This window comes from Rhopilema esculentum, chromosome 6, assembly GCF_057945365.1.
Source record: "Rhopilema esculentum isolate cy_ngs chromosome 6, ASM5794536v1, whole genome shotgun sequence".
In the NCBI taxonomy this organism is placed as follows: domain Eukaryota; kingdom Metazoa; phylum Cnidaria; class Scyphozoa; order Rhizostomeae; family Rhizostomatidae; genus Rhopilema; species Rhopilema esculentum.
Window position 1 is genome coordinate 13,349,257 of NC_142820.1, and position 12,203 is coordinate 13,361,459.

General features: G+C 35.6%; 1 protein-coding gene across 1 annotated transcript; it reads right to left on the reverse strand.

The window, feature by feature from the left end:
• Nucleotides 1-3,267: 3,267 nt before the first annotated feature.
• Nucleotides 3,268-9,661, reverse strand: LOC135686439 (magnesium transporter NIPA2). Its single transcript, XM_065202668.2, has 5 exons — nucleotides 9,124-9,661; nucleotides 7,140-7,196; nucleotides 6,152-6,242; nucleotides 5,018-5,178; nucleotides 3,268-4,388 (listed from the first exon to the last, which is right to left on the reverse strand). Exons 1-5 carry the CDS (start codon nucleotides 9,365-9,367, stop codon nucleotides 3,739-3,741), a joined length of 1,203 nt encoding a protein of 400 aa, XP_065058740.1. The 5' UTR covers nucleotides 9,368-9,661; the 3' UTR covers nucleotides 3,268-3,738.
• Between the last annotated feature and the right edge of the window lie 2,542 nt (nucleotides 9,662-12,203).

The window sequence follows — 12,203 nt, forward strand, 5'->3', positions numbered from 1 at the left end:
ATTTTTGTAAATGACAACTTAATTTGAAATATCTACTGTGTGAGAATAGATCACATACTTTCATTTTTGCTTTCAAAAAGAGAAGAGTACAATATCAAAATACGTCCGTGTTGAGTTTTTGTAATAAAGAAAGGTTGTGGTATCTTCCTTGCATATGTACAATGCCTGACAAAAGTCTTGGAACACTGACATCAATTTCCAAGGTCAAAATCAATCATCCCCCTCTCCCCTACAGAGCAATGTTGGTTTACTATCAAACGGGTTAGGATTTTAGGAAGCACTTTCTTTTGCGCTTCTTTTATGATATTTTTTCTAAATCATCAACATTGTTTTAGGGTGAAGGAGGCGGAAGTAGCAATTTTTTTTCATGAAAGGAATAAAAGATATCAAATACAGCGTTAATTGCTGGGTGTTCCAAGTACTTTTGGCAGGCATTACATATGTAGGCCATCAGCATAGCAGAGCAGCACCTTTCCAACTGCCTTGGGCATTAAAAGCATTCCAACTTCCTAAATAAGGAACTAAAAAATCTATTTCCAGTTTAAAAGTGGAAATAATTTTGGGCTGTTTCAGTTCCTTCTATAGTTCCTGGAGTCCAAAGTTTGCTTCTAGAAATGGTGTTCTGTCAAGCTATCGAGCCATGTGTCCAGTTTTACCTGTTTTACATTACAATTTCAAGTTTGAAAAAAAACAGTAAGAAATAAATCATAAAAAATATAATGATATAGTAATAATAATAATGATCATGGATAATACTGAATGCAATTATAGAATAGTCAAGTTTGCAGTTCTAAAATTAGTCCAGGAGAAAATGTTTCATCTGCTTAATAAAATAATGCTTTGTTATGCATCTTTTTCAATTCTATGGGGAGAGTTCCATAATTTGATCCTATCGAAAGTAAGAATTTTTTTCAAGTTTGTAGAGATTGCTGGAAGAGAAAATCCTCCAGAATAGGACTGTCTTGTATTATTCTTATGAACATTCTTTGTTTTTAGAAGCTCGCCTTTAATAGAAGTTCCGCTAGTGTTAACTTGAAGCATCATTTTTGCTGTTTAAATCATGTGAAGTTTTTCAAAGTTTAGTACTTCTAGGCGTTTAGAAATAGGTTCACTATGTGCGGTGAAGTTTGCAAAGTCAATTACTCTAACAGCATTACGCAAGATAGGTTTTAAAGGTTCTAGGGTAGTTTTATTTGCACAATCCCAATTTAATATACCATAGAGTACAGGAGATCGAAGAACGAGGAGTATAAAGTCTTAAGAGAGTTTTTTAGTACCAAATATCTTAGTTTATAAAGCATTCCAATTCCGTTGGATAGTTCAAATTTACCTGCTTTATGTGTAGCTTCCAATTTAGTTTCTTATCAATTATAATTCAAGATATTTCGTATAATTCTCTTGTTTGAGATCTCTGTCATTTATTTTTAATTTTATAGTTCTATCAGCTTTACGACAACTTATAAGCAAGATATTTGATTTAGAGACATAATGTCATCTAAATCACAATGTGATTTAGAGACATCTTTGAGAAAAATCTTCAATTTTTCTTCTGTCCGGTCTCGACAAAATCCACCCGATTATATTTGGGCATATCATAAAGATCACAAAGAAAAAGATTCCGTTGCAATACACAGCAAAACAGGATCAAGGGACTATATGCCTAATGTTGTTAAGGAAAGAAAGACATTCAGCTCCATTTCAGCATTCAATCATAACTCCACTTTCTTTTAATCTATCATTTTTTAACCCTGAAGAGCTGGTCAACTTGTTTTTTTTCAACAAGTTTGATTTACTATTATTTTGCTGCATAGCTCTGAAAGGCGTGAATGTCAGATTCAGGAGCGAAACCAAAAAGCATTTTTTGGAGGACTATGATTTCCGGGCACTTGTAATAGTGCTAGTTTGGATTTCGTTTGTTTTGCAACTTGTAACCTTAGTTATTTAACACCTTTTGCACATTCGATTGTTTATAATTCCTTTTGTTATCTAATTGCACATTTAGGTTCATTAATTATTTCATTTGGGATTTTTGTATATTTATTCAGTTTATCTAATTAATCTTGGGAGTAGTGTCTTTTGCAATCACTATTATTTTGTAAATTTGTATTATTTGGGCGTGTTATTTTACAGAGTTAGTGAGATTGATGGTTAAGAGCGATAGGGTTAAGGTTTGATATTATGTATGTTTAGGTTCTCGGCGATTAATTAATGTGGCGAGATGCTTGTAAAAGATCTTGTCGACATGGAGTATGGATTGATAGAGTATGTTTTTGAATTTATGGAATCGCTCGTGACGATTCATTGATTGTGCATTATTATCGTATAGTTTGAATGGACAGTGCTTATGAAAGACTGTGCCTGTTATTAAGAGAACGACCGACGTTACGGGACAACCGTAGAGAAACATTGTGAAGGTTATAACCTTCGCGGAAAGATCACATGATCAGAAGATGGACGTTTGAAACATTATTTATTTGTCTCTTTGTCTCAATTCTTATTGAAGGACTAGTTTATATCGACGGTAACGATAGGGTGGATTCGTTTGGCAAAAAGCCCTATCACAAACTAAATGATTTTGTCGACAAAAAGGAAGTGTCTTACATTTTTGAGGGTGTGGTCATAAGATAAACAATCTTATATGCTGCTTTTATGCTTTTCTGTTTCAAAATCCATACTTTATAGTGTCATAATTTGAAAGGTTAACTACTAACCAATATCAATACGTTCCAACTGTTTGAGAAAATAATTTTTTCTTTTGCCCGGCAACAATCCTTCATGTGCCAACGGACAAAGTGTTAGGGCTACAGCGCCCCCGTACCACAAGTGCTGCTGACAGCCTAATTGCTGGCCTTAGGTCGGCTTTAGGTCCTCATTCAGTCTAGCTATACTGATGAGCCCTGATATGGGGCGAAACTGGTCTACAGCCGACTCTTTGAGGTGCCAGTTCAGTCCGCCAAAACCTCAGCACTGCCTTGAGGTGCTTGGTGAAATTGCTTAAAGAGGCTATCGAGTCTCTTAAGACGTACTTCCGTTCCTTTTTACACTACCTCACACGTGTATTGTCACTGACAGCCTAATTGCTGGCCCTAGGTCAGCATTGGGTCCACATTCAGTCTAGCTATACTGATGAGCCCTGATATGTGGTGATATCGACATACAGCCGACAGGTGTCTGTGGTTTTCTTTGCTTCACACTACAAATTTACATTCGGGTGATTGATGTCATCAGTGACCCACAGCCAAGGAGTTTAACAGAAAAAAACAGACGTAATTACAAATTTTCCTGCTAAGAGCAATGAAAATTACTATTTACAGCAAGTTGTAAAGAGCTTTTTAGTCGGATTAACAGACGGTTGCTAAATCTTATAAAACATAGTACAAATTGTACGAAGGTTCTCGAGGATACAAAGTTTATGCCACAAAGTAAATTGTATGACTTTCTAAAACTTTGAGGCAGATAACCACTATTGTATTTGCTGAATATTTTCTGGTAAGATGTGAAGGTTAAAATGTTGTCATATACAAACTCCTTGAAAGGCATTGATTGAAAGAGTTTAAAGATTATCATAGCTTTGAAGATTATCATAGCTCTAAAGATCTGAAGATCCCATCGACAATATCATAGTTAACAAAAAAGTTAGTTTAACTACTGTGTAAACACACATCTTTCAGAATTAAATAACGCATCGTTAGAAATCGATACCTAAAATCCGGTTGGATTAACTCTACTAGAAATATTTCAAAATGTGTGACTTATTCTGTCATTATTAATGTGATTACTGTTAAGATTATTTGTAGATATGAACTCTATTTCTTCATCACTTTCATTGTCCTGCAGCTCTGACATCAACACTTTCTGTTCCCCTTCCATTCTACGTACACCATTACTGTTGCTACTTGCTATTGAAAAAAGTTCTCTCAGAGAAAACCTGAATTCCCTGAAGGCATGTAACAAAAATACACCAACAATTATTGTTAGAAAACCACAGAGTGCGCCAAGAACATCTCTTGAACCAAGGTTTTCCCACTCTTTGAAAAGTATTGCTGATGCAGAAATTGTACATGTTGTAAACATAACGTAGTAAATTGGTGTCACAATAGAGGTGTTGAAAATATCTAAGGCCTTGTTGAGATAAACCATCTGGGTAAGAACACAGGCAACGCAGGATATGAGAAGCATCCACGAAACTGGATTGGCCAGCTCACTGTAGCCAGCAAAAGTTCGCTTCAGAACAATGCCAAGCCCCTTGCATGCCATGACTGTTAAGGAACCAATCAGGGAACATATTGCTATGTACACCATGATGTTTTCTCTCCCGTATTTTGGCGAAATCTTTATGATAAGGAACATTGCAGCACCAATTGCAAGAACTGTATATGAGATGAAACCTGGAAAATGGAACAATATTTTGTATGATATTTTCTACAATATTGGCTAAATATGATTAAACAGTAAGCTAACTCTGTAGTTGATTAGAGCAAAGGGCAAAACAGCTTCAGTATATAGCTTCCTAAAATCTAAAAAAAGTTGCAAATCAGATCAACAAAACACTACTACCTCTATGTCTATGTCTACTAATAAACAAAATAAACTCTCTAAAAACCACAGATTTAAAATTACTTGAAGCTCTCAGAAAATTTTTCAAAGCTTTTTAACCCTTCTTCTGATCCAAAATAGGGTCTGTGGGCCCTGCATACACACCCATATTTTTAAAACATATAAACTCTCCTTGTAAAGCCAGACAAGTAAACTGCGGCTCCATATAAAAGGAAATTTCTGCTTTTCAAGACAAGAAAACATTTTTGACTAGATCCTTAAAAGGAAACCTCTTTTAATATTCATAGTATTAGATAAAGTATACTAAGATCGACTTGATAGGTTTCCAGATGCAAACAAAATGTTTGTCATGAAGGGATTCATGTAGCTGCTAGAAAATTGATTTTGCTTGATCCAGCTTTTATAAATCTATATCATAGAATGAGAAGGTATCCAGCTACTATTTGCTGGTATTGCTTACCAGGATCTCTTAGCTTTACAGAAAGCTCCTCCATGGTGGATACATTCTCCTCTTGAGGAGCATGAATAATTAGAATTGTTGATCCAAGTATGCATAAAAAACAGCCAATCTTTCCATATAAATTCAGCTTTTCATCGAGCAGATACGATGCCAGTATTGCACTAAAATTTCAAATTTATAAAAATCTGCAATATAATGATTCATTAAACAAAACACTTCTTCAAGAAAAACACTTGGTCATAGAAAAACCAAGAGAGACAATGGATCTACATCTACCAATATACTGAGTGCCTTCTAAAAAAAGCTTAACGTTAGTGTCTTAAGAAAAAAAATACATTTAACAAATATATATATATATATAAATATGACACAAGCGCAAGGAAACAAGCAAACAGAACCCCCAACCCACAGACAGACAGCTACTGCCCTTAGCCACATTTTCCACCCCAACAACAACCAGAGACAACAAAAATGTCCAAACAGCCAATAAAATGGCTATCAAAGGATGTAAATACAACAGAGTTCTAAACTCCTATTGAACTAGAGATGGTGCTACAATATTGGTAATGATTCAGAAAATTTGACAAAGGGGCAATCCTATTGGTCCTTAGACAAAACTACTGCTCCTCTCAACTATCGGGACAGCCAAAGCCAAAGGACAGCAGGTCACAGCTGCCCGCCTGCAAACCAAGAATCCCACCCATCCATCACCTTGCACTCCTGCTATATACATAAGCTAAAAAACAAAGTAAACTATTTTCTAGGTGCCATTATAAAAATCTTTTGTGTTCCGTATACTGCACTTTGTTCTTGAAAACATTTAAAGTTTGCTTTGAGTTTCTTATACCAAGGAAAATTTGAGTGCCAGCTTTGACTGTTGCATTAGAGATCTTTGAAATACTAAATGGAAGGGTCAGTAACATGGTAGAACCTTTATCCTTTCCTTGATCTCCATTAGCAGCCAATATCAATCACACTGAGAATCCAAGATTCTCACTAACACTTTTGGCAAATCATACAATACCAACTGTAAAATTTGCCATGTACCTATGGCTTTATCTTGCATTATGTGTTCTATAGAATAATGCATGATTATATGATAATAAATGTGAAAACCTCAGTGGGAAGGCTTACCTTACTAAAACACTAAGAGCTCCTAATGGAGTTACCAAAATGGCTGGGGCAAATGCATATGCAGAGAAATTGGCTGCCTCACCAACAATCACTGAAAAGGAAAACACTTGAGTCACCAATGAAATTTTTGCAATCATGACACTATCAAAAAAATATTTGACAGTAGTGTTATGTTTTGGGTGCATCTGAGAATATTGTATAAAACTATTTTGCTATGGCATTTTTTATATTCTGTGCAAATTTAGGTCTCAAGAGTTTCTGGAAATTTGCATGGCCAAAAATGTCAAATTCAACTTACAATTAGATACTTTTAATTGTTAAAGTCCGCTAGAGGATATGTGGAGTACATGATGGCAAATAAGAAAATAATATACCATATGGATGGGGAAAAAGTTATAGAATCCTTCTCCATCTCAATACCCAATGCAGACGCAAATATTTGAAAATCACTCTGTGTAAAAAGGGCTTCAAATTCATGCAATCTCATTTTTCATGTAATCCAATTTAAAAACAAGTTGAACCATTTCAAAAGATGTTTAGGATATGTGAATCCATGAAAGACTATTTTTTCATTATTTTTCTTCACGGCAATATCAATTTATGTTTTCAGGTGCTCATTAAGTGGCTCTCCATGGTTTTTTAAGGTATGCTTGCTTCAGGAGCGTCTTTCTGGGCAAGGCCTGTGACTCAATTTTTCATACAAGGCCATAACTTTTACAAGATGAATGAAAATTTAAGAAGAGCCATTTTGTCCCTCTTTCTCAACTTGAAGTGTATGTCTTATAAGCTTAGAAAGGAGCATATATTTCTATATCAAATTATGTGTTCAGACAAAACAATGTTCTTTCTGTTAAAAAACTTCCCAATGTAATACTTTCCTTAAAATGTAAATGATTCCTTTAAACATGTAGCTAAATGATAGGCATCCTTACATACCAAAAATGCCAGGCCGATATCAATGTATTCTGGTATCAAAATTTTGACCTACTTGTTATCATTCCAGTCCACCACATCCATTCCTTCAGATATGCAAATCCACCTTGACCTAAAATGAATTAAGCAAATCTAGGTACAGTATAAACATTTATGACAGAAAACATGGCTTTCTTTTTTATAAACACAGAAATGAGTAAACTTTCAGGCTGAAAAACATAAACAAGTTACCTGGATAAATTTTGCTAGTTGTGGGTAAAAAGAAATGCAATATTGTAACTGACACTTGTTTGCCATTCAAAACTTTATAAACCTTGCTAAGAGGCTTTACTTATCATATTCAGGGCTGAAAAATGTCAGGCAGCGCCGGCAGCGGTGCTGCCAGGAAGTTTTTGGCACAAATTCATTGCAGGAAATTGTTGATGTTTGCCAGGAAATTTTTAGCTTGAAATCTCCATTGCTTTATTTTAATATGAAAATTAACATTTATGTTATTCTCTTTCTACCAAACGCTGTTTTCATGTGATATACATACATACTGTAAAATTTTTGTTCTGTACTACTAACAAAAAATGAAGCTTAGCTTTCAATCATCTGGTATTATTATAAGCATCTGTTATGCCAAATTTCTGTGCATAATTTTCAGCTACTAATCTAATTCCAGCAAGCTAAAACAAAGTTCATTCCTTTTTTTACATTATTAGCCATTCTAAATATGTAAAAACACTTAAAGACAACCAATCTTGTTACGTCAATTGTTGTGAAGGTGAACATGCCCCAAAACCTGTGTGGATGTGTCCATTATTATTCTTATTTTTCTACTGGCATTCGCATAATATATTTTTTCATCACTTGCTTTATAGAATGTTAGCGTTTTGGTCTTAAATCTTTGCCTCTAGCACCACCCCTGATTTAAAAAATTTATTTTAACCATTGAAAAATAAAATAGTATTTTTACATGTTGTATGAACTACTAGCTTTGATGATAAACCCACCCAGAGCAAGATGTATAGATATATCAATACTTATAAAGTATCTAGTTTGCTAGTACTGATATGAAATTTAATCAAATTTATTATAGATTTTCAGATCTACTTTATTTTACCTTGTAAACAAACTATGAGTATCGTGCTTGATCACGTTCTCTGAATATAACTATGATCAAGACTGCAGGACCAACAATTAGTTCTTTTTAGTGTGACAGTTTGTTTTTAGGACAAACTTTAAAACATATCAAGCAACTTGAAATATCAATTTCAGTGGCTGGAAACTTTCTTGAAGCTTCACAGGAAATCTTGAATTTTTTATTTTGCTGCCAGGAAGAAAAATTTTTTTTCAAGGCCTGATCATATTTCCCTAAACTGTATAAAAATGTTAATTTCATCTGTCAAATTTCAAGAATTAAAATTTTTCCTCTTTGGTAGTTAGAATTTCAGTAGTAAAGTAAAAAGAATGATTCATGAAAAAATCATACACAAAATCAGATTTGTGCATATTTGTCTTTACTACCTAGTTAGAAAAAGGTAACATTTAAATCAATGAAAACTGTGCTTATTGAGCAGTGTCTTGGTAATTGCATGTTCAAAATCACAATGCATAATATAATTGTTTTTGTATTGTTGTATCTTCACTACATTGATAGTTATGTTTGGCCATTCTTAAATGTTATTTAAATTGCACAAAACCTTTAATTGTACATTGTGCCCTTCAGAAATCACTGAGTGCATACATGAATCTGAAAACTGAATTTGCAAATATGTAGTTATATTATGTTGCAATATTGTCACTGAGCTTGCAAGAGATAAGCCTTTTTTAAGCCATTTCTTGAAAAAACAAAAAATTATGTTTGTGGGGGAATGCAATTTTTTTATAAAATGCATATGGTTATCACATTGAAATTGCAATGGTCTCGTATTTTTGCTGGTTTTCTAGGCTACATTTTATTCATTAAGCTTGAATAATGAATAGGTATTTATATTAAAATTAGTTGTTGGTTACTAATATACGAAAACAATATTTTGCAAGGGTCAAATTATAACCTGCTCTACTTCCTGAGCCACTTGCCACTCTGAGCAGCCCTTTCTTCTTGACGATGAAGCTAGTTCCAATGAACAAACAAGAACTGAGCGCAAGCCCAAGTCCCTTATAAAAGTCTGAGTCACTGTTGCTTGTACCACTTGAAGCCGCTTTATTTAGGCCCGGAATCGGAGAAGTGCTCGTCAAAATGCGTCCTGACGTTGACAGCGCCATTGTGTTGTTGCCAGTTAAGGTTATCGCCTGCATATTTACAAGTGAATCATCTCTAGAAGTATTTGAATTTAAAGTTAACAATCCTTAGATCTTTCATTTGCTTTCAAGACTTCATTGCCTCAGTTCCTCCATTGGAAACCAAAATAATTATGACGCATGCGTGAATGTGTGACTGCTACGTGCTGTTACGTCATTTTTGTGTACGAAGAATTTTGCTACGCAAGGCAAGCCAACGATCCAGAAAACTATTGTCTCATTGCCAGAAGGGAAGTTGGGACAGCTTTTAGTAGAAACAATTGACCCTTTGTGGCATCATGTAATTTAAGATACGGATATAGTGGCAAAAAAGTTTTGACTGATAAAAATGTATTGGAATTGTCAATTTTGTCATTGTTTTTCTTCGCATGTAAGGGTCCTATGCGCCTACCTTAAAGCTACCTCCGCGCGCACTCTAATTACTGAAAATCCAAACTGAATCCTAAATGCATCCAGGTAATACTGTTAATAGAACTAAAATAAAGCCACATTACGCACCTTTTATGGTTTGACTTCAAAAAGCAAAAGCTCTGTAGAGGACTTTTACAGACAAGCTATCTAATAGTTTAATAGCCCGAGCCTTACTTACTGTAAAACCTCTTAAAATGGGGGTTTTACAAACGTGAGTTCTTTGTAGGCAGAAATTCTCAAAAATACGGCAACGGCAGATAAGATCAAAATTCTTCTTTTTATGGCAATGATACGACTAACGGCTAACAGCAAGTTCGACAATTGTCACGTGATACTGTCCGTAAGGGAACCCTGTGTCGTTACATAGCTCCCCCCTTTGAAATCAAGCCTCTGGCTTGAACCAATCCTTGCATCTTGTCTTTTCTATCAAACGACAACTTCCATGGCTTGGCATCACACTGGCCTGGTTTTGTGAGAAATTCATGTGCCACTGACGTCAGATGTTTGAAAACTGCTGAGAGCGGGGTTTGGAATATTTCCGCTTCATCAATTTGTATTGTCTGTCCCAACTGACCTTTGACCAAAATTGCAAGCTCCTTTGTTAGGTCTTCTAACTGGCGGAACAACTTGCACTGAGCAACGAAGGGGTCAGTGGTGGGTTGGGTTGTCGTTCTCGTCTGAATTTCTGCTTCAAAAACTGGGCTCATTTTTGCATCCACAGGCACAGGGGCTTTTTCTTGCAATGGCTGTTTCAACGGGCGTCTTCTGCAATATTTGACCACGTGTTCTACTCTTTTGCAGTAATTGCAAATCGGCTGGTCGTCTGTGGTTCGCAGGTATCGATAAGTGCTCATCTTCTTTTCCTTCGGCTCGGCTGTCCTCACACGGGGCACCAAATGTTAAATCACTACTTTGATCTAACATAAACGCGTGAGTTCTAAATAATAAGTAGAATTAACTTACGACCTTGAGCAGAAGAACTCGAATGAAGACACGTCTCGTCTAAAACAGCAAATGATTTCGACAGCAACTTTATTAATCTACAGCTTTCAGCGAGTCCCTCTAAAAACTACGCTACACGATATATATATGAAAAACTAGGGGCAAAGGTTGAAGTTAGGAAAATAATATGTCTTTACTAAATATGGTTAACAGAAATGTATTTATTGTTCCTGGCCAATCAGGGAAGCGATATCTGATGCAATGTACATAAACCCGGCACAAAGTACAACGTGTGATCTGATGTCTGATGCAATGCCGGTATGTGACATGCAGCAAAATCAATAATCGAACAAAACAACAGCAACAGCATATAAGCGATTGTTTAAATGAACCGTCTATTTACATTACTACCGATACTTATAGTCAGGGGTCTGGAACTTAGGCTAATAGCTTAACAAACTGAAAATAACCAGCAGAAAAATGGTTATTCAAAAGAACGTCGACTGTAGCACATGAAACGTAGGGGTTAGCGAGCCGGAGTCAAGGGAGGTACCTCCTCTTTTTAGTAAAGCGCACATTTTTTTACTGGCCCCCTCTTAAGATCTTGCAGAGAAGACCCTCTTTTTCTAGGAACCAGTTTCCCTCTCTAACTCTGCCCTTCCTAACTTTACAAGACTTAACTTCTAGTCTCCCAACTTTACAAGACTTAACTTCTAGTGTCCTGAGACATAGTCTATGCCTAAGGCAGAAACAAAGCAGGCAGATAAAGTTCATCATTGACTCTAGACGGACCTGTCAATGAAGAAATTCACCGCATCTCTTTTATTTTTATAGCAACAAATAAACGAATTTTTGTGTACGAAGAAAATTTACTTATTTCGACGTATTCATAACTGTCTTCAACAGCATCTTAAGAGTACCAATAATCTTCGTACACAGCGACAGGATACCTACCTTTGCTTACGTTCCGTTTGTCAAAAATTTGGGGTATCGTTGTGTGGCTTCTGCTTCAATACCCTGAGTACCAGAGCCCAACAAATCAAAACGAGGATAGAGACGAGGGAAGTATTCTTCACCCCTCCAAATTTCTTAGGATAAACCAAATTTTTATGCTATTATATATAGGAGTGGTGGACTGGACTTGCAGCAAATTTCTTGGGTTATTGATTCAGAAAAAATTGGCCCGTGTTGACTGAGCGAATCAATCCTTTGAATTACATATTACTAACCATTCCCCCAGATTATTTCACTTAGATGAATTTTTATCATCAAAAAGAAATTGAGCTTCTAGAAATTGCAATCGAGGCACTGGTTTTTAGTTATTTTCAACGAATGGATTCAACGGATTGGCAGAAATGTAACGATATCAGTTAGCGGGAAATCGAGTATGAAACAGACCAGTGGGCTGTCCGGATGAATTAATATACATGCGCGAGATAATGATCAATTTTTGTCGAGAAAAGAAGAACACTGGGAGCTA

Bases quoted from the DNA above. Each gene is read 5' to 3' on its own strand.
- LOC135686439 (XM_065202668.2), bottom strand. From the start codon at position 9,367: ATGCAGGCGATAACCTTAACTGGCAACAACACAATGGCGCTGTCAACG. The intron at 5,179-6,151 runs GTAAGCCTTCCC...TTGAAATTTTAG, and splicing joins GCTCTTAGTGTTTTAGTAAG to TGCAATACTGGCATCGTATC. The intron at 4,389-5,017 runs GTAAGCAATACC...TCCATTTTCCAG, and splicing joins TGTAAAGCTAAGAGATCCTG to GTTTCATCTCATATACAGTT.